The sequence below is a fragment of the Theropithecus gelada genome, chromosome 14 (genome assembly GCF_003255815.1).
Source record: "Theropithecus gelada isolate Dixy chromosome 14, Tgel_1.0, whole genome shotgun sequence".
Classification (NCBI taxonomy): Eukaryota; Metazoa; Chordata; class Mammalia; order Primates; family Cercopithecidae; genus Theropithecus; species Theropithecus gelada.
Genome location: NC_037682.1, coordinates 103,460,138 through 103,484,771, shown reverse-complemented (window position 1 = coordinate 103,484,771; position 24,634 = coordinate 103,460,138). Strand labels below are relative to the sequence as shown.

At 40.4% G+C, this 24,634-nt stretch overlaps 1 protein-coding gene and 1 pseudogene across 4 annotated transcripts in view; one reads left to right on the top strand and one right to left on the bottom strand.

Moving 5' to 3' along the window:
* ALG9 (ALG9, alpha-1,2-mannosyltransferase) overlaps positions 1–24,634 on the top strand; it is a 90,775-nt gene that overhangs the window by 1,375 nt on the left and 64,766 nt on the right. For all 4 annotated transcript variants that reach the window (XM_025356351.1, XM_025356354.1, XM_025356353.1 and 1 more), the window contains exons 3-8: positions 1,850–1,984; positions 7,656–7,726; positions 12,293–12,381; positions 15,131–15,266; positions 19,708–19,795; positions 19,959–20,064. In XM_025356351.1, coding sequence (XP_025212136.1) covers positions 1,850–1,984; positions 7,656–7,726; positions 12,293–12,381; positions 15,131–15,266; positions 19,708–19,795; positions 19,959–20,064 — 625 coding nt within the window. The remainder of the gene's footprint in view (positions 1–1,849; positions 1,985–7,655; positions 7,727–12,292; positions 12,382–15,130; positions 15,267–19,707; positions 19,796–19,958; positions 20,065–24,634) is intronic.
* Positions 8,468–8,680, bottom strand: LOC112607276 (annotated as a pseudogene).

Here is a 24,634-nt window from a genome sequence, read left to right as displayed (position 1 = left end):
TTTAGTTTTCTCTTTTTGTTCTTGATTTTGCAGCATAGGTGTTATTATGAATCGAGAGACAAATAATATACAAGTGTCACTCCTAGTAAAATAGATGTATTTTCTTTAAAAAAAAAACAAAACAAAACAACAACAACAAAAAAACAGGCCTGGCACGGTGGCTAACGCCTGTAATCCCAGTACTTTGGGAGGCCGAGGCTGGTGAATTATCTGAGATCGGGAGTTTGAGACCAACCTGACCAACATTGTGAAACCCTGTCTCTACTGAAAATACAGAAATTAGCTGGGTGTGGTAGTGGGCACCTGTAGTCCCAGCTACTCGGGAGGCTGAGGCAGGAGAAACGCTTGATCATGGGAGGCGAAGTTTACAGTGAGCTGAAAGCACACCGTTGTGCTCCAGCCTGGGCGACAGAGCGAGACTCCGTCTCAGAAAAGAAAACAAAAAACAGAAATGGGGACTCATTATGTCACTGAGGCTGATATCGAACTCCTAGGCTCAAGCGATCCTCTCACCTCGCTTCCAAAGTGTTGGGATTACAGGCGTGAGCCACTGGGCCTGGCCAGTAACATGTTTTCACTTTTGTATTCTAAGTAGATGATTTACCTGCTATTGAAGGCTATAGGGAATTTAGCTGGTTTACACCAAGGTCTAATTTGTAATTTTCTTTTTTTTTTTTAAATGAAAATAATACCTGGAGATAGTTTTTAAAGTTAACAAATACTAAAATACCTAAAGGAAAAACAGTAGCTTTCTATTCCACTTCTCATGTCCAAATCCTACTTTCCAGAGGCAACCACTTATTTTCACTTTCTTTTTTTTTTTTTTTGAGATGGAGTCTCGCTCCACCGCCCAGGCTGGAGTGCAGTGGCCGGATCTCGGCTCACTGCAAGCTTCGCCTCCCGGGTTCACGCCATTTTCCTGCCTCAGCCTCCTGAGTAGCTGGGACTGCAGGCGCCCGCCACCTCGCCCGGCTAGTTTCTTTGTTTTGTTTTAGTAGAGACAGGGTTTCACCGTGTTAGCCAGGATGGTCTTGATCTCCTGACCTCGTGATCCGCCCGTCTTGGCCTTCCAAAGTGCTGGGATTACAGGCTTGAGCCACCATGCCCGGCCTTTTTTTCACTTTTTAAGTTATGTCTTATGGTTACCAAAATAGTGTTACTAAATAGTATGCTTTTATTGCTATTTCTTGATTTACACATTACCTGTTGACTTCTATTATAGAAAATTCAAAGGTAAAATTTTCTGATCACATTTTGAATTAAAAAAATGAAGGAAGAATGTTAAGTGTAGGTTGTTTAAGGAAAATATATAATTTAGAGGTTTTCTGTTTTGGGTAACGAGTGTTGAGAAAAAATAAGTAGAAGGTAAAATTCAAGCTTTCAGTGTTGACCAAACAGCAATCTTGTAAAATGTATAATGTCTTAATATTTAAAATATTATATCATTTTGATTCCTTTTTTATCCATCAATTGCAAATCGCCTAGGCTGGAGTGCAGTGGCATGATCTGGGTTCACTGCAACCTCTGCCTCCTGGGCTCAACTGATTCTCCTGCCTCAGCCTCCCAAGTAGCTGGGACTACAGGCATGCACCACCATACCATGCTAATATATTTATATATATATTTTTGTAGATATGAGGTTTTGCCATGTTGCCCAGGCTGGTCTTTAACTATGGGGCTCAAGCAACCTGCCTGGCTTGCCCTCCCAAAGTGCTGGGATTATAGGTGTGAGGCACCATGCCTGGCCTGCCTTTGTCTTTAATATTTCTGCTCAGAAACTTCACTTGCATCTGCTTAACAGAGATTTTTGGCCAATATAACCCTGAATCTATCTGTTTTGTATTTTTAGACACACTACCTCATCTATGGGGAAGGGTTTCAGACTTGGGAATATTCCCCAGCATATGCCATTCGCTCCTATGCTTACCTATTGCTTCATGCCTGGCCAGCTGCATTTCATGCAAGAATTCTACAAACTAATAAGGTAAGGGCAGACCAACCTGGAAGCAATCACAATTGATCAAGAGGTGAGTCTCTGGTATAGTTTTGAGAAAAGGACAAAATAGATTGGAAGTTAAAAGGGAACTTTTTTTGAAGAAGAATCATTTATTCACCATTCAACAAGCATTAATGGAACAACTTTTATTTGGTAGACACTGTATTAAGGCTGTGGCTATAACAATAACCAAGCCCCTGACTTAATGAAACTTGTGGTTTAGTGGAGAAGATGAACGTTGAACAAATCATTCTAAATATGATGGGTCTTATGGAGGAAAAGTACAATGTACAATGGAATAGCATATTAGGAGGGTCTAATTTAAGTAGAGTGCTGAGAAACATTTAGGTGTTAACTGGGACCTAACCTGATTAGTTTTCAGAAATCTGACTATGATGCGTCTTGGTGTGGATTTCTTTGGGTTTGTCCTGTTTGGAGTTTATTCAGCTTCGTGAATCTTTAGGCTTATTCCTTTTGCCAAATTTGGAAAGGTTTTAGTTTTTATTGTTTTGAATACTTTTTCAGCCCTGTTCTTTTTCCTTTTCTTATAGAACTTTGATGATGTGAATGTCAGATCTTTTGTTATTAGTCCCCCAGGTCTCTGAGACTCTGTTTTCAATTTATTTTCTCTCTGTTGTTCACATTGAGTAATTTCTGTTCTTCTGTCTTCCACTTCACTGATTCTTTCCTCTGTCCCCTCTTCCAATGTGGACCCTATCCATTGCATTTTTAGTTTGTTCTATGTGTTTTTTCAGTTTTAAAATTTCCATTCGGTTTTTCTTTCTATCTTCTAATTTTTTTTACTGAGACTTTCTCCTTTTCATTTGCTTCAAGCATATTCTTAATTGTTCACTGAAATATTTTTACGAAGCCTGCTTTAAATTTTGTCAGATAATTCTAACACCTCTGTCACCTTGGTGTTGGAATCTGTCGATGGACTCTTTTCATTCAGTTTGAGATCTTCCTGGGTCTTGGTATGACAGGTCATTTTCAGTTGAAAGCTGGACATTTTAGGTGTTGCATGATGAGATTCTGGATTATTCATGGGCTCAGCATGCTTTCTTTGCAGTTTTGTGCTCCTTGGATCTTATTTAATCCTTCTGTTTCAGCTGGCTTCTTTTGATACTACTTCCCAGTAACCCAGCAGGAAAAGAGCATTAGTGGGACGTTTCTACCTTGTTACTGCCAAGTGGAGGTAGAACTTGAGGTTCCCTACCAGGCCTCCACTGACATCTGAGGAAGGGGGTCCTTTTTGTTATTGGTGGGCAAGAGTAGGAGGTCTCACTCCCTACTAGGCCTTCACTGATACCGCCTTACAGGTAGAGTCCAAGCATCTTGACAGATTGAAGTTGGGTATGGAAGTCCAGACTCCTAAAGTGGTTGCCACTGACACCATGATGAAGGAGAGGCTCATTACTACCAGTGGGGATGGAAGTCCTGGCTTCCTACCTGACCTCTGATGCATGGGTAGGAGTGGGTATTTCTCCAGGGTATTTGTCCTGAATGGAGTAGTTACTGTCTAAAAGTTTTTGTCATGCAAGGCTACCTTTTCTTTGGTCCTTTGGCTACACAGCAGACCTTGGTTGGGTTGTTTTTGTCTTCTGTGCCCATTGGCATTTTCAGTTGCCAGCTTTTCATGCCTAGAATACACCAAGCAAAAAGAAAACCCATGGAATTTACCACTGTGTTGTTTCTCATGTCCTGAAGTCTGTAGCCAGCCTGCTTTCTTCTCTCCACCTTCAGAGTCTTCTTAGGTTGGTTTTAAATAGATTGTCCAGAGTTTCGGTGGTTTTTTTGGTTGTTATAAATAGAGTGTCCAGGAATAGGGGAAAAGTCCATTTTCCATGAAGCAGAAGTCCCTAACTAGAGAACTGAAGGGTAAGTAGGAGTTGTCTAGGTAAGGGAAGAGTGGGGATGCGGGAGAAAGTTGGGAATAGTCTTCTAGACTGATGGCCCTGAGGCTGGGAAGAAGGACAGCGTGGCTTTCTTGTATAAACAGGTTTGACACTTGGAAGAGGGAATGGTGGAATAGATTAGATGAGACGAGAATTAAGAAGACACCAGATTTCTACAAGACCTGGTAGGATCTATTAAGGTATCAGACTGTTGTTCTTCTTCCCACAAGTCCGTTGTGTGAAGCCACTGAAAGATTTTCAGACAAAAGAGAGGTATGATTGCATTTGCATTTTAGAATGTTCAGAAAGGTAGCACCTGCAGAAAGTGACAAAAATACTGTCCCTCCCTTCCATATCCAGTATCTCATTTCTGTTTTTTTTTTAAATGAAGTCTCACTCTGTCGACCAGGCTGGAGTGCAGTGGTGCGATCTCAGGTCACAGCAACCTCCATTTCCCAGATTCAAGTGATTATCCTGCCTCAGCCTCCTGAGTGACTGGGATTACAAGCTTGAGCCACCATGTCTGGATAATTTTTTTGTATTTTTAGTAGAGACAGGGTTTCACCATCTTGGCCAGTTTGGTCTCAACCTCCTGATCTCAAGTGATCCACCTGCCTTGGCCTCCCTAAGTGCTGGGATTATGGGCGAGAGCCACTGCACCTGGCCTCATTTCTGTTTTTTTTTTTTTGTTTTTTTGTTTTTGAACTTGTCAAAGGAAAGATAATAAAGGGTGAAGGGCTCAGTAGTAAACTAACAATGTGCTATGCAGAGGGTTGTCATTTCCACTTGGATATCTACTATCACTTCAAATTTTACATGTTCAACACAGAATTCTTCCTCTTCTCTAATCCTGTTACATCACTGATGTGCACAGCAAGTGAAATGGAAAGCAAGATTTCTCTTCTTCTCTTGTTCTGACTTCCGATCTCCTTTTTCCCAGCCACCTGGCAAAGGGGAATTGTAGTTTAGAGAGTCTTAGCCCCAGCATCATAACGCTGAGTACAGAAGGATGGTTGTTTCTGAGAGATAGTGTGGTAACAATTGGCACCTCTAGTGATAACTACCTTCTCAATCTCTTGCTACCCCAATTGAAAGCACCTTTGTATTGTCTCTTCATGGACTTGTTTGTGAATTTCTCTGAAGTGTACACTCAGGAGTGAGATCCCACACATAGACCCATGGGCTTACTGAATCTCAGAGTTCTGCCAGATTGCTCTCCAGATGGCTGTACAACTTTATGTTCTCTGCAGCAGTACTCCAGGCTCCATCTTCCTCTCCTGAGCCTTTCTCATGTATGTGAGATGCTTCTCATTTTAATTGAATTTCTGTGATTATTAGTGAAGAGGAGCATTTCTTCATACATTTATTACTCATTTAGAGCTTCATTTCTGTGAATTACACATTCACATCCTTTGCCTATTTTTCTGTTGGGTTTTCTATTTTATTCTTCCAATTTGTAGACATTCTCAATAGTAACCCCCTATAGGTTTTAGATATTGCATATATTTTCTCTTACCTTTATTACCTTTGTCTGTGGTCCTTTGTTGAACAGTAATCTTTAATTCAATATGATCAAACCAATCCATTGTCTCTTGTGATTGGTGGATTTTGGGTCTTTGTAAAAGAAATCCTCCTTCACCACAGGTCATAGAGATATTCTTCTGAATTTTCTTCAATTAGCCTTTGTTTTTTTTTTTTTTTGAGATGGAGTCTCGCTCTGTCACCCACTGGAGTGCAGTGGTGCGATCTCGGCTCACTTCAGCCTCTGCCTCCCAGGTTCAAGCGATTCTCCTGCCTCAGCCTCCCCAGTAGTTGGGACTACAAGCATGTGCCACCACGCCCAGCTAATTTGTGTATTTTTGGTAGAGATGGGGTTTTGCCATGTTAGCTGGTCTGGTCTCAAACTCCTGAACTCAGGTGATCCACCCACCTCGGCCTCCCAAAATGCTAGGATTCAATTAGCTTTTAATTTTATCTTTTACATATAAGGCTTTAATCATTTGAAGTTTATTTTTATAAATTGTGGAAAGATCCAGCTTTATTTTTTGCTATATGGTGAACTGGATTTTCTAGAACCATCTACCAAATAACCCACCTTTTTCCTTCTGATTTGTAATACCACCTCTATCATTCACCTCATTCCCATATGTACATGGGTTCTTTCTGTTGTCTATTCTTTGTCATTGGTCAGTTTATTACCATATTGCTTTTATTATTATGGCTTTGTAATGTATGTCAGTATTTGCTGAATGAATTTCTTACATTGTCCTTTTTAAAATTTGTATTTTAAAAATCATTTTAGAATCAGTTTGCCCCTCACCCAAATTCTGCTAGGTTTTGATTAGAGTTGTACTAAATTTACCTATTATTTTGAGAATGAATTATTTTATTTTATTTTATTTTATTTTTTTGAGACAGGGCCTTGCTCTTCTTCCCAGGCTGGAGTGCAGTGGTGCAGTAATAACTTTTTTTTTGAGTTTGAGGTGCAGCCTCAAACTCCTGGGCTCAAGGAATCCTTCTACTTCAGCCTCTGGAGTAGTTAGGACCGCAGGTACATGCCACCATATCCAGCTAATTTTTAATTTTTTGTAGACTTGGAGCCTCGCTATATTGTCCATGCTGGTCTTCAATTCCTGGCCTGAAGCACACGCCTTGCCCCAGCCTCCCAAAGGGTTGAGATTACAGGCGAGTGCCACTGCACTCAGCAGAATTAACACTTTTATAGTGTTAAGTCATTCTGTCCCTAAAATGATACATTTATCCATTTAGTCAAGTTTTCTGTGTCTTTTAATAAATTTTTTTTATTAACCCTGAGTAGCTGGGGTTACAGATGCCCACCAACATGCGTGGCTAATTTTTTTGTATTTTTAGTAGAGATGGAGTTTTGTCAGGTTGGCCAGGCTGGTCTTGAACTCGTAACCTCAGGTGATCCACCCGCCTCGGCCTCCCAAAGTGTTGAGATTACAGACGTGAGCCACCGCGCCTGGCCAGTTATAATATATATTAAGTAGTGTTTATGTTCTGAGAAATTCAGTGCTCTTAACCATATGGTATTCTGTAGTATAAAGCTATTCAGTATAACCCATATTTTATTATTTTTATTTTTTAAATTGATTGTTATCAATTATAAAATTAATAAAACCACATTAAAGAACTTTGGAAGATAGGAGGAAAAATACTCACCTAAATCTACCAGGTTGTTATAGCTACTTTTACCATTTTATTACATTTCTTTCCAGTCTTTCCATATGCATATAGTGTCCATTAGCTGTAACTGATGTATAAATAATATTGTATTGTACATTTTCACTTAATATTTTGTCATAATCACTACCTGATGTATTATAGTTGTTGAAGAAGTGCTTGTTGAATGAATGAGCGTTATATTGCAAGAATGTTTTCATTGTCTTTGTAACCATAAATTTTAATATCTGTATAATTGTCCATGAGCTAGATGTAGCCTAGTTTATTTAATCATTTCCCTATAATTGAATATTTTGTAGTTTTTGAAACAGTTTTTACTAAAACTGCAACTAACATTTTTGTGAATGGAGCTCCACCTCCCAACCCCCACCAGCTGGAGTGATAGAAGTAGGTATTCTGATACTGAGTCAAGGGATATGAAAATTCTTAGTCCATGTTGCTTTTTAAAAGAATTATACCAATTTACAGTGTTATTGACAATAAATGAGAGTGATTCATGTTTACAAGTTTTTCTAGCTCATATCTGTGACTTCTGTTTTCTTTTTCTGGGTTTCTTTCAGATTCTTGTGTTTTACTTTTTGCGATGTCTTCTGGCTTTCGTGAGCTGTATTTGTGAACTTTACTTTTACAAGTGAGTATAAAAACTTTACTTCTAAAAATGCTATGAGGAAACCCATTATTGCATAGATCATCTCTTGTGATAGTCTAGGCAGTGATTAGAAATAGAAAACACTTTGTCGGGTGTGGTGGCTCACACCTGTAATCCCCGCACTTTGGGAGGCCGAGGCAGGTGGATCACCTGAGGTTGGGAGTTCAAGACCAGCCTGACCAACATGGAGAAACCCCATCTCTACTAAAAATACAAAATTAGCCGGGTATGGTGGTGCATGCCTGTAATCCCAGCTACTCAGGAGGCTGAGGCAGGAGAATCACTTGAACTCGGGAGGTGGAGGTTGTGGTGAGCTGAGATTGTGCCATTGCACTCCTGGGCAACAAGAGTGAAACTCCATCTCAAAAAAAAAAAAAAAGGAAGAAAGAAATAGAATACACTTTCCTTCTAGCTCCTGATATATATATCATATATATATATATATATATATATATTTTTTTTTTTTTTCTGAGAAAGAAAACTTTTTTTTCTTCATACTGAGTTTTATTGTATGCTGCTGCCAGTGTAGATAAAACAATTACCCTTGTGAAATAGAAATTCATGAAAATTCAGAGAGGTAGATATTGAAGACTGACGAAAGTAGAAGTTTGTATAGTATGGCACATGTGCTACAGGGATAAGCTTTTGTACAGACTTCAAATTTAGCTCTGTTTTGAATATCCACTGGATCATAAGAAGTGGTTTGGGAAACTTTTGAAAGATTCATTTTACTACAAAAAAACAGATTTTCTGGGGTCTGAAGGGATTTGTACTTGAAGATATTCCAGTCAGCAGAGGGTCGTGTTGAACATTCTGCAGACAGAATTGTTTCAAGTCTGCAGCTGCCTGCGAAACTTTTATGCAGCTGACCCTGGCCTCCAGCCGGGGCTATTGAACCATTTTCTTCATAGCGGCGATGCTGGAGGAGTCAGACATGGTGTCCGTGAGGGCCAGGCCAGTTTGTGGGTTGGTGGGTCATGGGTCAACAGGGCCTGTCTGAAAACTTCTTGCTTTTATTTATTTTTCTCTTCTTTTTCTTTTTTTAATTTTTATTTTTATTTCAATAGTTTTCGGGGTACAGGTGGGTTTTGGTCATATGAATAAGTTCTTTAGTGGTGATTTCTGAGATTTTGATGCACCCCTCACCTGTAGCTCCTGATATTAAATCTGAAGTGTGACTTCTTGTTTGAAACCAACAGTTGAAGAGGAACACTATACTTCTAATTATCGTTTTCTTTCCTGAGGTCATAAATACCATAACCTTACGTCATTCATTTTAATTCTGTTAAAAACTATCTAACTGGTCTTTACTTGATAGGATTTAGTAGAACTCTACTTTCGGTCCTAAGATACAGGATTGTGATTTGCCTCTGCCCTACAACTTAGTTGATAAACTACTCCCAGTGTGGGATATCACTGCTCTTATTTGCACCCAATATATTGTCTTTCACCAAGTATCTATCAGTTGATTGAGTATTAGTTGGGGCTATTAAGCATTTAAGTGTCCCGGTAATAAAAATAGCCACCTTTTTTATGTGATTAACTAACAAACGTCTTATTTTAATAATGCTTTAGTAATATATTTAAAGGTATTTGGACTTAGTGATCATTATTAAAAGTCTTCCCACAGCTAAAAATGTCAGATTTTAAAAAATCTTTACCCTTGACTCTGAGTGGAGTGGAGGGAAAAAAAGTAAAGCTAGTACTGCCTTTGAGAATTGTAACCATAAATTGGTCTTCATATGGGTTTGGGCCTGAATTCAAATCACCTACATGGTCTTTCAAGCCCTAAACTGAGAATTTATTTTATTATATATTTTTTATTTTATTTTTGAGACTGTCGCCCAGGCTGGAGTGCAGTGGCATGATCTCGGCTCACTGCAACCTCCGCCTCCCGGGTTCAAGCCATTCTCCTGTCTCAGCCTCCTGAGTAACTGGGGCTACAGGTGCACACCCCCACGCCTGGCTAATTTTTTGTATCTTTAGTAGAGATGGGATTTCACCATGTCTCGATCTCCTGACCTCGTGATCTGCCCGCCTCGGCCTCCCAAAGTGCTGGGATTACAGGTGTGAGACACCAGGCCCAGCCGAGAATTTATTTTAAATTGTTCTGGGTTGGTAGTGCCCCTGGCATCTGGCAAAAATTTCTCTAGAGAAATGGACCCTTAACCCAAGTGTCTGAAAATTACCAGAGATAAAGTTCTAATGAACAAGAAATTATAATAAAAATAAATCAGAGCACAGAAGGGAGCAAAACATTATGAGTGAGAATAGAATGTTGACCTGAAAAACTTCATTTCTTGAGAAATAGGAATATAAATAAGTATATTTAACATTTTCAAACAAGTAAAAGAACCGAAAACATGAACAAGAAACGAGATGACCAAATAAATTTTTAAAAAATCAGAACTTACAAGATCATATAAAATGTAATATTATATAATATCAATAATATATATATAATATTTATACTTAAAACTCAGTAGATAAACAGCAGATTAGACATTCTGATGAGTAAACTAGTAAATTGGAAGATTGATTTAAATAAATTACTCAAAATGCAGTACAGAGAGACCAAAAAAAAAAGGTAATATAGAAGAGGTTAAGAAATGTGTAAACCACAGCTGGGTGCAGTGGCTCACGCCTGTAATCCCAGCACTTTGGGAGGCTGAGGCAGGTGGATCACTTGAGGTCAGGAGTTTGAGACCAGCCTGGCCAACATGGTAAAACCTCATTTCTACTAAAAACACAAAAATTAGCCAGGCGTGGTGGCGCATGCCTGTAGCCCCAGCTACTTGGGTGGTAGAGGCACAAGAATCACTTGAACTCAAGAGATAAAAGTTGCAGTGAGCCAAGATCATGCCATTGCACTCCAGCCTGGACAACAGAGAGAGACTCTCTCTCAAAAAAAAAAAAAAAAAAAAAAAAAGAAAAGAAATGTGTAAGCCAGAGTTGAAAGAACTGATATACATCTAATCAGATTGTAGAAGGAGATGACAGAATGGGGAGAGGCGATATTCGGGGTATTAATAGCTGAGAATTTTCCAGAAATGATGGGGAAAAAAAAGATGCTAATCCATAGATTTAGTAAACCTAACATATCCCAAGCTAGATACAAAAAAATTAGTGTAGTGAAACTGTGTAAAACAGTAGAGACAAAAAGATTTTAAAAGTTGTCAGAGGACTAATAGAATACCTACAAAGGAGTGTTAGGTAGTTATACTGACAGAAGACTTTTTAACAGCCAGAAGACCAAAAAAGAATATCTTCAAAGTGCTGAGAGAAAATAACTCTCATCCTAAAATTGTATATTAGGTTAAGCCATCTTTTAAGACCAAGAGCTAAATACAGATTTTCAGTTAAAAAAAAATGAGAGAGAGAAAGGAAAACAAAAAAAAAAAAGGAAGAAGCTTGTAATCCCAATGCTTTGGGAAACTGAGGCAGGAGGATCGTTGAGGATTGCTTGAGCCCAGGAATTTGAGATTAGCCTGGGCAACATAGCAAGACCTCATCTCTACAAAAAATGAGCTGGATATGATGGCACATGCCTTTAGTCACAGTTACTCCTAGCCATTTGAGAGGCTGAGGCAGGAGGTTCCCTTGAACACTGGAGTTCAAGGATACAGTGAGCTATGACCATGCCACTGCACACCAACTTGAGCGACAGAGAGTATGACCCTATCTGTGGGGCGGGTGGGGGGATGGGAGGGAAGAAAGGAAAGAAAAGGAAACCAACCAACCAAAAAGACAGAATTTATCATTAACAGATTCTCACTAAAAGAACTTCTAAAAGAGATACGTAGGAAAAAGCAAAATTATTTCAGAAAGAAGCTCTGAAATGCAGTAAGGAATCTGAGCTGGGAAATGATGAACACACGGATGTGTCTGAACAAACATTGACTAAGCAAAGCAGTAGTAATGCCTAAATACGTTTAATTTGCGGGGTTCACACCTACGAGAAAGAAGTAGAAGAAGATATGTAGTTACTTAAGTTTGAGAAACACTGGTTTAGATAACCACTTACTCACATTTTCATCTATCTCCTAGCCTTTTTTTTTCTGACAACTACCGTTTATTGAGCAACTGTGTGCCAGACACTCTCCTAAGCACTTTTCCTTGCATTGTCCTCACAGAAACCTTACAAAATTTGTGTTATTATCCTTATTTTATGCTTGAGGAATCAGACAGAGAGATTATTCAACCAGAGTAGGCTTCCAATGCTAGTAAGTGGCAGAGCCAGAATTTGAATGTGTGCCCACTCGAATCTAAGGTCTATTATTTTTCACCACATCATTCTATTTTCCACTTGATAGATATAATCTTAGCATGTAAAGAATACATTTTATTTTAGGTAGAGAGCTTCTCTTCTGTGTCAGAAACAAGAATGTTTGGGTTTCTTATGCACAGTGAATTGCTAACAAATCTGTCAAGGTAGTTTTGTGTTTGACTTTAGATCTTGAGTGTTACCTGTGGTGCATGTTTTTCTCCTTCGATTTGAGATGTGTATTCCTAATATTTTCCATGCTGATAATCTTGTGTTTTTCCTAGGGCTGTGTGCAAGAAGTTTGGGTTGCACGTGAGTCGAATGATGCTAGCCTTCTTGGTTCTCAGCACTGGCATGTTTTGCTCATCATCAGGTAAGTAAAAGGGGAGATAAGGGAATTGCACATTCACCAATAGTTGACAGTTGCATTTAAAGGAAGCACTTGTCCAAATGTAGGTTATATTTGTAGAACATGTCAATAATTTGCAGAGTGCTGTTATCTACATTATCTTGATTGAACTTTGTAACAGTCCTACCATGTGAGAAAAATATTTTCTTACTTTTGCAGGCAAAGACATTGAAATGTAGATGAAATGATTTACTAAAAGTCAAAATTCATAAATGGTAGAGCTGATAGTCTCACCAGGATGTTTTTTATTCCATTCTTGCATCAACCACCCACTTCCTTTCTTGGCCATTAGGGGAAAGAAAGTAATTCTTTCATTTTGTTTAAGGAAGTTATTTGTACATAAAGACCTTGTTGTTCATGGTTCTGTTTTCCACTGATGATACATTATTTGAGATGTATTCTATGTACATCTTTTGTTGGGCTTTCTTTTGGTAATAAGCTTCTGGAAATTTAGAATAAAAACCTCCCTCTAGAGCATTGGCTTTCAGACTGTGCTGCCATTGAACACTTGCGTTGTATAAGCTGAATCAAGGTGGCCCACTGCCAAATGGTAGTCTATTCCCAGTTCTCCAGAAAAATTAAGTTACAGGATATAATTGTCTCAATTTTAGTTTCTGCTTGTGTGTTCCCAGATCTAGTATATACACTGAGTATATGCAGAAACATAGTATCTGGCACGAAATTACATACTTACTTTTCCCGTATTGAATATATCAGAATTGATGTTGTTCTGCAGAGATGTCAGGGCTGTACTCCAGAGTGACTTTGAGAGCCTGTCCTAAATACATCTGTGCTCTACCTCAGATTACTCTGCTCCCTTTGTCCTGTACACTGCAGCTGGAACTGACAGCTTAGGATGGCATCACTATTATTTGACATTTACTGGTAAAGGGTATACCTCACATGTTTTTAAAGTTGCTTTGCTACTTCTTTTCTTTTCTTTTTTTTTTTTTTTTTTTGAGACTGAGTCTTGCTCTGTTGCCCAGGCTGGAGTGCAGTGATGCCATCTCGGCTCACTGCAACCCCCTCCTCCCAGGTTCAAGCGATTCTTTTGCCTCAGGCTCCTGAGTAGCTGGGATTACAGGCACGCGCCACCGCGCCCAGCTAATTTTTTTATTTTTAGTAGAGATGGGGTTTCACCATGTTCGTCAGGCTGGTCTCAAACTCCTGACCTTGTGATCCACCCGCCTCAGCCTTCCAAAGTGCTGGGATTACAGGTGTGAGCCACTGCAGCCGGCATCTTTTCTTTCAAGTGACAAGGTCTTGCTCTTCATCTAGGCAGGCTAGAGTGCAGTGGCAGAATCATAGCTCACTGCAGCCTTGAATTCCTGGGCTCTAGCAGTCTTTCCGCTACAGCCTCCCAAGTAGCTAGGACTATAGGCATGCATCACCATGCCTGGCTAGTTTTAAAATTTTTTGTAGAGATGGAGTTTTACTGTGTTGCCCAGGCTGGTCTCAAACTCTTAGTCTCAAGCAGTTCCCCTACCTTGGCCTCCCAGAGTGCTGAAATTAAAGACATGTGCCACTGTGCCTGGCCTGCTACTCCTACAATTGATCTTTATATGTAGAAAATTCCTGAGAATATCTTTAGTTTTGTAATCTCATTTGAGACACAGATAAGTTGAAAGCATCTTTTCATACAGAGTCTCTGAACCCTTTGCTGACTTTAAAAAAACCTCACTCCTATTAATTGTGGTTGTTTTGTAGTTGATACTGATTTTTCTTCCCTACTGAATCAGACTTTCTGCAGCGGAAGAGAAAAATATGCATTTTTGTTCAGAGTTACTAGAAACACTTTAATCAATTGTTTCTGTTCCAGAGACCCTGTCTGTCCTCTGCTGTATACAACAACAAGGTTGAGGTAGATGGAACTAATTAGGGGGCTATCTAAAGGCCAGACTATCTGTGTCAGCAGATGGAGGGTGCAAAGCATTGCTGCCATACAATATCTGGCCCTTGAGGAGGCTTTCTAGAATTTCCTGGGCTAGAGTTTAGGACCAGGACAGTCTCAGAAGACCAACGGAAGATAAAGAAATTGTGAACAATGGCTCTAAGTCTTTCAAAGCGTATTCCCTTCCTGGAAATATAATCATGGGGTGTTCCTGGGGAGCATGGAATTTTGTGAGTTTTTGATTTGAGGTTCAGGTTGGGAGAGGAATTACATGGTTAGAATTGTATAATTGGGTTGGTACCCAAAAAAACAGGAGGGAGAGGCCAGGCACGGTGGCTCATGCCTGTAATCCCAGTACTTTGGGTGGCCGAGGTGGGCGGATCACGAGGTCAGGAGTTCAAGACCAGCCTGGCCAACATGGTGAAGCCCCATCTCTACTAAAAATACAAAAATTAGCTGGGTGTGGTGGTGTGTGCCTGTAATCCCAGCTACTCGGGAGGCTGAGGCAAGAGAATTGCTTGAACCAGGGAATTGGAGGTTGCAGTGAGCCGAGATTGGCCACTGCACTCCAGCCTGGTGTTAGAGCAAGACTCCGTCTTAAAAAAACACAAAAAAACAAAAACCAGGAATGAGAAAATAAGAGTCATTGAACTTCTCTTTTTTTAAAGGAATATCACTTTGCTGTCCTTTCTAATATAGCATTTCCCAAAATATATACCTACGTTTTACACTGTAGGTAAATTTTTAATCAGTTTTTAATTGATACCTAATTAATCTCGAGCTCTTGTCCTCCTGCCTTTTTTCACTTCTTTACTTTTGCAGCATTCCTTCCTAGTAGCTTCTGTATGTACACTACGTTGATAGCCATGACTGGATGGTATATGGACAAGACTTCCATTGCTGTGCTGGGAGTAGCAGCTGGGGCTATCTTAGGCTGGCCATTCAGTGCAGCTCTTGGGTAAGAAACTAACAGTTCTTCTCCCATGTATCTCTGGGCATATAGTAAACCTTAATGTTGGATTAGCTCCATATTATCTGCGTAGAATCTGAAGTTAATCAATTGGGCTTTCAAAGATTCTGGAAAATGGAAGAATATTTCTCTTAGCACTTACTATTATGATTAATTCTAATAAGAGTCATGATCATTGAGCATCTGCTATGTGTTAGGCACAGTGAAACCCTTTGTAAACCTTATCTTGAAACCTTACAACAACTCTGCAGGAGAAATACAATTATTAGTGCTTTATAAATGAGAAAGTAGACTCTGAGAGTTTGAATAATTTACCTTTAAGATTATGTTTGCTTTTGAATCCAGGCCTTTTTGACTCTACAGCTGATGTTTTCTCCACACGGCACCACCCTGTTCTGTGAATTTTTTCACTCACTCAGGTTTGAAATCTGAGTTTTCTCCCGTCTTCCTTCTTTCTTTATTTTTATTTATTTATTATTATATTTGAGATGAAGTTTCACTCTTGTTGCCCAGGCTGGAGTGCAATGGCATGATCTTGGCTCACCACAACCTCCGCCTCCTGGTTTCAAGCGATTCTCCTGCCTCAGCCCCCAAAGTAGCTGGGGCTACAGGCGTGTGCCACCATGCCTGGCTAATTTTGTATTTTTAGTAGAGACGGGGTTTCTCCATGTTGGTCAGGCTGGTCTTGAACTCCCAACCTCAGGTGATCCACCTGCCTTGGCCTCCCAAAGTGCTGGGATTACAGGCGTGAGCCACTGCGCCTGGGCCAGTCTTCATTCTTGCCCCCAACATCTTTTTTTCCACCAAGCTCCTTCTATACTCTTTGTTCCCACTACTTCTGTTCTAGTGTGTGCTGCCTTAATTTCTTACCTGTACCACAGGTAATTTAGGAAAATGTTTTAATATGATGTTAAGGTTGTTTTAGAAGGATTATATCTTTATTGTAAAAATAAAAGTAAGTACCAGATTGTCTAAGGTAAAAATAATTCCTAATTTTCTTCTCCGCTAGGTCAATCCTCAAAGATAGTCACTGCTAATAGTTTTGTATATATCTTTTTTTTTTTTTTTTTGAGACGGAGTCTCGCTCTGTCGCCCAGGCTGGAGTGCAGTGGCGCGATCTCAGCTCACTGCAAGCTCCGCCTCCCGGGTTCACGCCATTCTCCTGCCTCAGCCTCCCGAGTAGCTGGGACTACAGGCGCTGCCACCACGCCCGGCTAGTTTTTTGTATTTTTAGTAGAGACGGGGTTTCACCGTGTTAGCCAGGATGGTCTCGATCTCCTGACCTCGTGATCTGCCCACCTCGGCCTCCCAAAGTGCTGGGATTACAGGCGTGAGCCACCGCGCCCGGCCAGTTTCGTATATATCTTTCCAGAAAAATTATCCTGTGTGTATAAATATTTGTATACATACCAATCTACATTCTTAAATGGAATTATTCTGTATATATATAGGTATTCTACATATTAATAGATTTATATCGTTGTTTATATTGGTTGCATAACATTCCGTGGTTTACTTAACTATTGCCTTATTGGTAGACATTTGGTTTTCATTTTTTTTACTGTTATACCCAATGCCTCAGTGAACAGTTTTTTTTTTTTTTTTTGAGATGGAATCTTGCTCTGTCACCCAGGCTGGAGTATAGTGGCACGATCTTAGCTCACTGCAACCTCTGTCTCCCAGGTTCAAGCGGTTCTCCTGCCTCAGCCTCCCAAGTAGCTGGGATTACAGGTGCATGCCACCACGCCCGGCTAATTTTTGTGTTTTTAGTGGAGATGGGATTTTACCATATTGGCCAGGCTGGTCTCAAACTCCTGACCTCGTGATCGCCTGTCTCGGCCTCCCAAAGTGTTAGGATTACAGGTGTGAGCCACCGTGTCCGGCCCAGTGAACATTATTATACAGATATCTTTGTGCACTTATGGAAATTTACCTATGGGGTAAATTTTTATAAGGGGAGTTACTGAGAGAATAGGCCATTTTAAATTTTCTTAATTGCCTTTTAAAGGCTGGTTTCCACACCTCCATTCCTTTCTTCTATTCTATTTTGCACATTCTCAGATTTTCATATTCCTCAGGATTGTATCTTAGGCCCTCTTCTGTACTTTCTGCTCTCTCTCAGCCATCTTGGTGATTCCCATAGCTTAATGTCTAGTCCAGTTATCTCTCTTGAGCTTCATTCATATATTCCCAGCTGCTTAGTAGATAGCTGCTGAATTCATTATCTTCTCTCCGTAGCTGTTCCTTTACTCGTGTTTCTATTCCAGTAAATAGTACTGCTGTCTCCTCAATACTGACCCAGAAACCTAAAAATTGTGCTCTTCTCTCTTTCCCATCCCTGTTAATTGATTGTATCTCCTGAATATCTTTTGAATCTGATTACTTATCTTCACTCCTCCTTGTTCCTGGATCACTACACAGCCTCCTAAATGATCTCCTTGTCTCTAGTATTGACCCCTGTAAATCAGTTCTCCAAACTCACTAGAGTTATGTTCCTCAAATGCAGATGTGGTTGTATCACCTCCCTGTTTTAAACTCTGTGGTAGCTTCTCCATTGCTTTATGTCATGAGGGTTGGCTGACTGACCTGTTTTTGTACAGCCCAACAACTAAATAGTGTTTACGTTTTTAAAGGGTTTTTAAAAAACAACAAACATACACAGAGGAGGAAGACTATGCAACAGAGAACATACGTGGCCTGCAAAGCCTAAAATATATACTGTCAGGTCCTTTAAATAAAAGGTTTGCCAACCCCTGCCCTGTGGTATCCAGACTCAAAGATAACACACAACGCCCTGCATGGTCTTCCTTTTACTTCTCCAGCTTCTTTTTGTCAGTTCTTCCATTCCTTTCATTCTCTATTCCATCTACATTGAATTTCACTGAGTTCCTCAAATAGCTCTTGGGTGCCACATTTCGATGAGTCCGCCTTTACCAAGATAAGTGATTTCAGGATCACAGTCAGTTAGCAATCAGTATACTGTCATTCATTGAATGCTTTGTGCTAGATACTACTGATATTTTAGAAATTAGATAGTCATGCTTCCTGCCCTTTTGGAACTTAACAGTTTAGTAGGAAAGACAGATATTGGACAAGTAATTAAAAGTATGACTTATCAAAGGAGAAATACAGGTACTATGGAAATGGAAGGAGTTGGGGTGACAAAAAGTAAAAACAAAATGTTAATGCAGAATTTACGTAACAACATGGAGGTTCAAATCACAGAAGAGGTACTATGACAGCACACAACATTGCTAAATCAATGATAGAGATGATGATGCCATATAAAATCAAAGATGGGGCCAGGCATGGTGGCTCATGCCTGTAATTCCAGCACTTTGGGAGGGTGAGACAGGCAGATCTCCTGAGGTCAGGAGTTTGAGACCAGCCTGGCCAACATGGTGAAACCCCGTCTCTACTAAAAATACAAAAAAATTAGTGGGGTGTGGTGGTGCGCGCCTATAGTCCCAGTTACTTGGGAGGCTGAGGCAGCAGAATCGCTTGAACCCAGGAGGCGGCGGTTGCAGTGAGCCAAGATCATGCTGCTACACCCAGCCTAGGTGACAGAGTGAGACTCTGTCTCAAAAAAAAAAAAAAAAGTTAGCTGGGGCTGATGGCGTGTGCCTGTAAGTCCCAGCTACTTGGGAGGCTGAGGCAGGAGAATGCTGGAACCTAGGAGATGGAGGTGGTAGTGAGCCGAGATTGCACCACTGCACTCCAGCCTGGGCAATAGAGTGAGACCCTGTCTCAAAAAAAAAAGTCTGTAATAACATTATTACTAAAATCCTAGTAAATCATGGAAGGGAGAGGTTAGTACTTACTTCTTTGGCTGGGTGGGTGTAAGAAGTAGGGCACATAGGCCGGGTGCGGTGGCTCACGCCTGTAATCCCAGCACTTGGGGAGGCCGAGGCACGTGGACTGTGAGGTCAGGAGATCGAGACCATCTTGGCTAACACAGTGAAACCCTGTCTCTACTGAAAATACAAAAAATTAGCCAGGGCTGGTGGCGGGCACCTGTAGTCCCAGCTACTCGGGAGGCTGAGGCAGGAGAATGGCATGAACCTGGGAAGTGGAACGTGCAGTGAGCCGAAATCACGCCATTGCACTCCAGCCTGGGCAACAGAGCGAGACTCCATCTCAAAAAAAAAAAGACAGTAGGGCACATATACTTATATTTTAAATTTCCATTACCCATAAATGTGTATCAAATGGAATTAACTCCAGCAGCTCAGTAATTCTATTTCTTGTGCATCCATGGGATACAGAGCACTCTGATGGGTCCTGTGAGGACATCCTCTCACATACCAGGTTTCTTCCCTCACTATAACTGACAGAGGCATTTTATGCTCAGTTCAGCTTGAGGTAGGTGTGAATGTGACCTGTCTCTGTCAGTATTTATTTAACTCCCCACTGTCTGTTTCTCTGTTAGTTTACCCATCGCCTTTGATTTGCTGGTCATGAAACACAGGTGGAAGAGTTTCTTTCATTGGTCGCTGGTGGCCCTCATACTCTTTCTGGTGAGTTTTCTTTTTAACTTGTTTTGTCCTAAAGTTGTAATGAAAGCAACTTTGATGTGAAAAAAGGAACATTAGGAGTTTATTCTGTTTTTCATTCTCAGGTTTATACTATTAGCATTTTGAGAATGTTTCCAGAGCAAAACTATTTTCTGCTCTGTTTTAGGTGCCTGTGGTGGTCATTGACAGCTACTATTATGGGAAGTTGGTGATTGCACCACTCAACATTGTTCTGTATAATGTCTTTACTCCTCATGGACCTGATCTTTATGGTAAGGCTTTGTGAAATTTGGGCAAGTGTTAGGAGATGGCTTAATTGCCTGAACTTCAACATTTTAATTCAGTTGCCTCATTTCATTACATATAGCAGTTCTTTGCTGATTTTATCTTTTCCTATTTAAAAATGACATCTGAGTATAGCACAATGATGACACGTAGCCACTCAAATATTTCTCCTTGATTAATGTGATATTCCAATACTGGCTCTCTATTTTTCCTGTTTGTTATTTTCACTTTCAGAATTTTGAGGACTCTGGGTATGCTATGGCTTTTGATGCTTTTTTATTTTTAATTAGAAGTTACTTTTTTCTCTTCTTATTAAAAAATCAGTATGATAGGAGAAGAAAATAAAAGCATAATACTCTCATATCCATATAACTATTACTAACACATGGGAGTATACCCCAGACATTTTTGTTTGTTTGTTTGTCTGTTTTTTTGAGATGGAGTTAGACTCTTGTTGCCTAGGCTGGAGTGCCATGGCATGATCTTGGCTCACTGCAACCTCCACCTCCCGGGTTGAAGCAATTCTCCTGCCTCAGCCTCCTGAATAGATGGGGTTACAGCTATTAGCCCGCCACCATGTCTGGCTAATTTTTTTGTATTTTTAGTAGAGACAGAGTTTCTCCATGTTGGCCAGGCTGGTCTTGAACCCCTGACCTCAGGTGATCCACCTGCCTCGGCCTCCCATAGTGCTGGGATTACAGGCATGAGCCACCATGCCTGGCCCAGACATTTTCTATATATACACACATTTGATGTTACTTTTTCTCTTCCAGATTTGCTTTACTTCAATTCCAGCATTTGGGGAGAAAGTTTGGAAAATCTGTAGACAAAGTTATAGTGAATGGGGCTGGTGTGGGGTCAGCATGGGAGGGTGGGGAAGTTGATGAGCTTAGGGTTAAGAGAAAAAATGGAATGCCTTTAGTCTGGGGATGCAGTCTTCAGTTTACCCCATCTCCACTGCTTCCCTGATGCCTTTCACTCCACCAGCCAGTTTCATTTGGCCCCTGAAGGAATTTGAGTTAGTTACAGTAATTGGGGGATGAGCTAGAGTCTTTTGGATCAAATCAGCAAGGTCAGCAAACATTTCATGAGAGAGGCAGTTTTTTCATTAAAATAATTATAGTTTCTTCGGCCTTAATCTTTTGAGGGTCTTGGAACATTCTGTATAAGTGCTTGCTTTGGGGTTCTGCTATGAAGCAGGTTAAGATTGTGTCTATCTGTACCCCTATCAATTTAAATCTTATCACTAGCCATGTCCATCATTTGCTGTGCCATTTTGCCAATAGAGCCAACAGATTGAATAAGGAGATTTAAAGTAAGAATATGAATGAGATTTACTTGAGTCTCCTGGAATTTTGGGAATATTATTCTAGATGGCAAGTAATAGGTTAAGATAAGCAGTGCTTTGTTCAGTGGATTGAATTCGCAAACTGCACAGTTAGAGAATAATTACTAAGTGAAAGAACTTTAAAAAAGCTCCTTTATGGCTCTAAGACCCCCAGGGATGTGAGAAAAGGCCCCAGTGTTAAGCTTTTGCCTCTAGATGTCTCCCTTTAGCTAGGGAGAGTTTGCATGTTTGTGGTTGCCTCTTGTTTTAGTTTACTTGTAAAATTTTATTCTATTTCACAAGACAATAAAAGATCTTAGATCTAGATTGCACAGTAGAAATTGTTTCACAGAGGGCCTATTAGAAACACAATATCTACTCTGTATGGGTGAATAAATTGAGTTAATTTATGTTAATTTTGAAAAATTGACTTCTCCACCTTTATAATGGGTTACTGATATTCTGACTCCTTATTTATAAAACCCTTTTGTGAGAGACTTATGAAAGTGACAGATGTTTTTGTATCCCTCTGGATTGATGAATCTCTCTCTCTCTATTTATTTATTTATTTATTTATTTTTAAGACGGAGTTTCACTCTTGTCACCCAGACTGGCTGCAGTGACGTGATCTCTGCTCACTGCAGCCTCTTCTCCTGGGTTCAAGCAATTCTCCTGCCTCAGCCTTCTGAGTATCTGGAATTATAGGTGCCCGCCACCACACCCTTCTAATTTTTGTATTTTTAGTAGAGACCGGGTTTCGCCATGTTGGCCAGGCTGGTTGCCAACTCCTAACCTCAGGTAATCCACCAGTCTCGGCCTCCCAAAGTGCTGGGATTACAAGCATGAGCCACCATGCCCAGGGATGAAACTCTTAAATATAGGAGTAATCAGACTGGTAGGGAAAGTAGGAAAGAAGGAATAAATTCTGATTGCAGTTTACAGTGCTAGTTTAACAGTGGGTCATTCAGGAACCCCTGCGGTAGGTTTTGAGATCCAGTAGAGCAGTGGCCAGTCTTTCCTGGGACACTGGCATTTGCTGTTCATTTCAGTCAGCGTTTTACTGGGAAAGAGTCCTTGGAACTTCTTTCTGCCTACTTTAATGAACCTGGGATAGCTTCAGTTCAGATTTTGCTATTTTGGGTGTATAGAAACTGAGCACTTTCCTGGGGGTAGCAAAAACTTTGTTGAAACAGAGAGAATTGCCTTACCAACCGTGACTAGGACTGATACAGTGCTGCAGTCAGCCAGACCTCAGGGAGTTGTTCCTTGATGGCAGGATTTGTGTGCCTTTACCTCATCTTTGAATTTGGTAAAAAGAATTTTTGTCTGATTTCCATTCTTTTTTTTTTAAGACAGAATCTCACTCTGTCACCCAGCCTGGAGTGCAGTGGCGTGATCTCTGCTCACTGCCACCTCTGCCTCCCGGATTCAAGCTATTCGCCTGCCTTAGCCTCCTGAGTAGATGGGATACAGGCACCCACCACCATGCCTGGCTAATTTTTGTATTTTTAGTAGAGACGGGGATTTCACCATGTTGGCCAGGCTGGTCTCGAACTCCTGACCTCAAATGATCCGCCTACCTCAGCTTCCCAAAGTGCTGGGATTACAGGCATAAGCCACCATGTCCGGCCTGATTTCCATTCTTTTAGAGTGTTAACTCCTTTTTGGTTTAGGAGCCCTGCAGAGAGAATACTTCTTCCATCTTAGGAGTAGGAATTCCTTGTATAGTCCAGATTTACAGTAAAGATCTGTCAAGAATAAATTGGGTTACATTAGTGTGTCATTTACTATGGTATCCTAGAATCACTTTTATTAGACCTGTTTTGGTGCTAGCTTGAGATTTTCTTGATACCAAATAAGAATACTATGATAGATATAAATAAAATACTTTTTAAATAAAAAAGTACTTCATGATTGTCAGCTAATTTTATTATAATTGGTGAGTCCATTCGTATATATAAAATACTTGTATTTTACTAGATTTTTTGAGGTAGTAAACTTGTCAGACAGCGAAATAGCATGTCTTTTGTATTGGAAATGCTAGCTCTTTCACTTTATTACATGTTGGGCACTATTTGGCATTGTTTTGGCTGTTTTACAAGAGTCTCCTGCTCCAGGTGCCTCATTAGCTATGTTAAGCACACAGTTTCTTATCTGAAAATTAAAAATGCATTGTGTGGTATACACCATAGAATACTATGCAGCCATAAAAAGGAACAAGATAATGTCCTTTGCAGGGACATGGATGGAACTGAAAGCCATTGTCTTCAGCAAACTAAGACAGAAACAGAAAACCAAACACCACGTTTCACTTATGAATGGGAGCTGAACGATGAGAACACATGGACACTCGGAGGGGAACAACACATACTGGGGCCTGTGGAGGGGGCCGGAGGGAGGGAGAGCGGGAGAGAGCATAGGATAATAGCTGATGCATGCTGGGCTTAATATCTAGGTGATCGGTTGATCTGTGCAGCACACCACCATGGCTCAAGTTTACCTATGTAACAAATCTGCACGTCCTGCATGTGTACCCCAGAACTTAAAATAAAAAAAGTAAAATAAAAAAACAGGAAAAAAATGCATTGTGCTGATAGTTTTTGCATATATCTCTTAGTGCTATTTCTCATATATAAGAACATACTAAGCCTATTAATATTTCTTGAATGGATGGACAAATGGACTTCAGTTAAAGAAACATTGAAGGTCAGGTGCAGTGACTCAGGCCTGTAATCCCAGCACTTTGGGAGGCCAAGGTGAGCGGATCACTTGAGGCCAGGAGTTCGAGACCAGCCTGGCCAACATGGTGAAACCCTGTCTCTACTAAAATTATAAAAATTAGCTGGGCGTGGTGGTGCTCGCCTTTAATCCCAGCTACTTGGGAGGCTGAGGCACGTGAATTGCTTGAACCCAGGAGACAGAGGTTGCAGTGAGCTGAAACTGTACCACTGCACTCCAGCCTGGGTGACAGAGCAAGACCTTGTCTCAAAAAAAAAAAAAAAAAAAAAAAAAAAATTGAATAAATTGCTTTTGAGCATTAATCTTGTGTCCTCATAGTACTTACTGTCTAATTAGGCTGCAGACGCACAAACAGATAATTACAGGACAGTGTCTTATGTGCTACAGGGGAAAGATAGGGAATCATAGGAGGAAGAGCAAGTCCCTCTGGTGGTGTCAAGAAAGGTGTGGCTCTTCAGCTGAGCCTGGAAGGAAGAGTAGGAGTGTCCTTA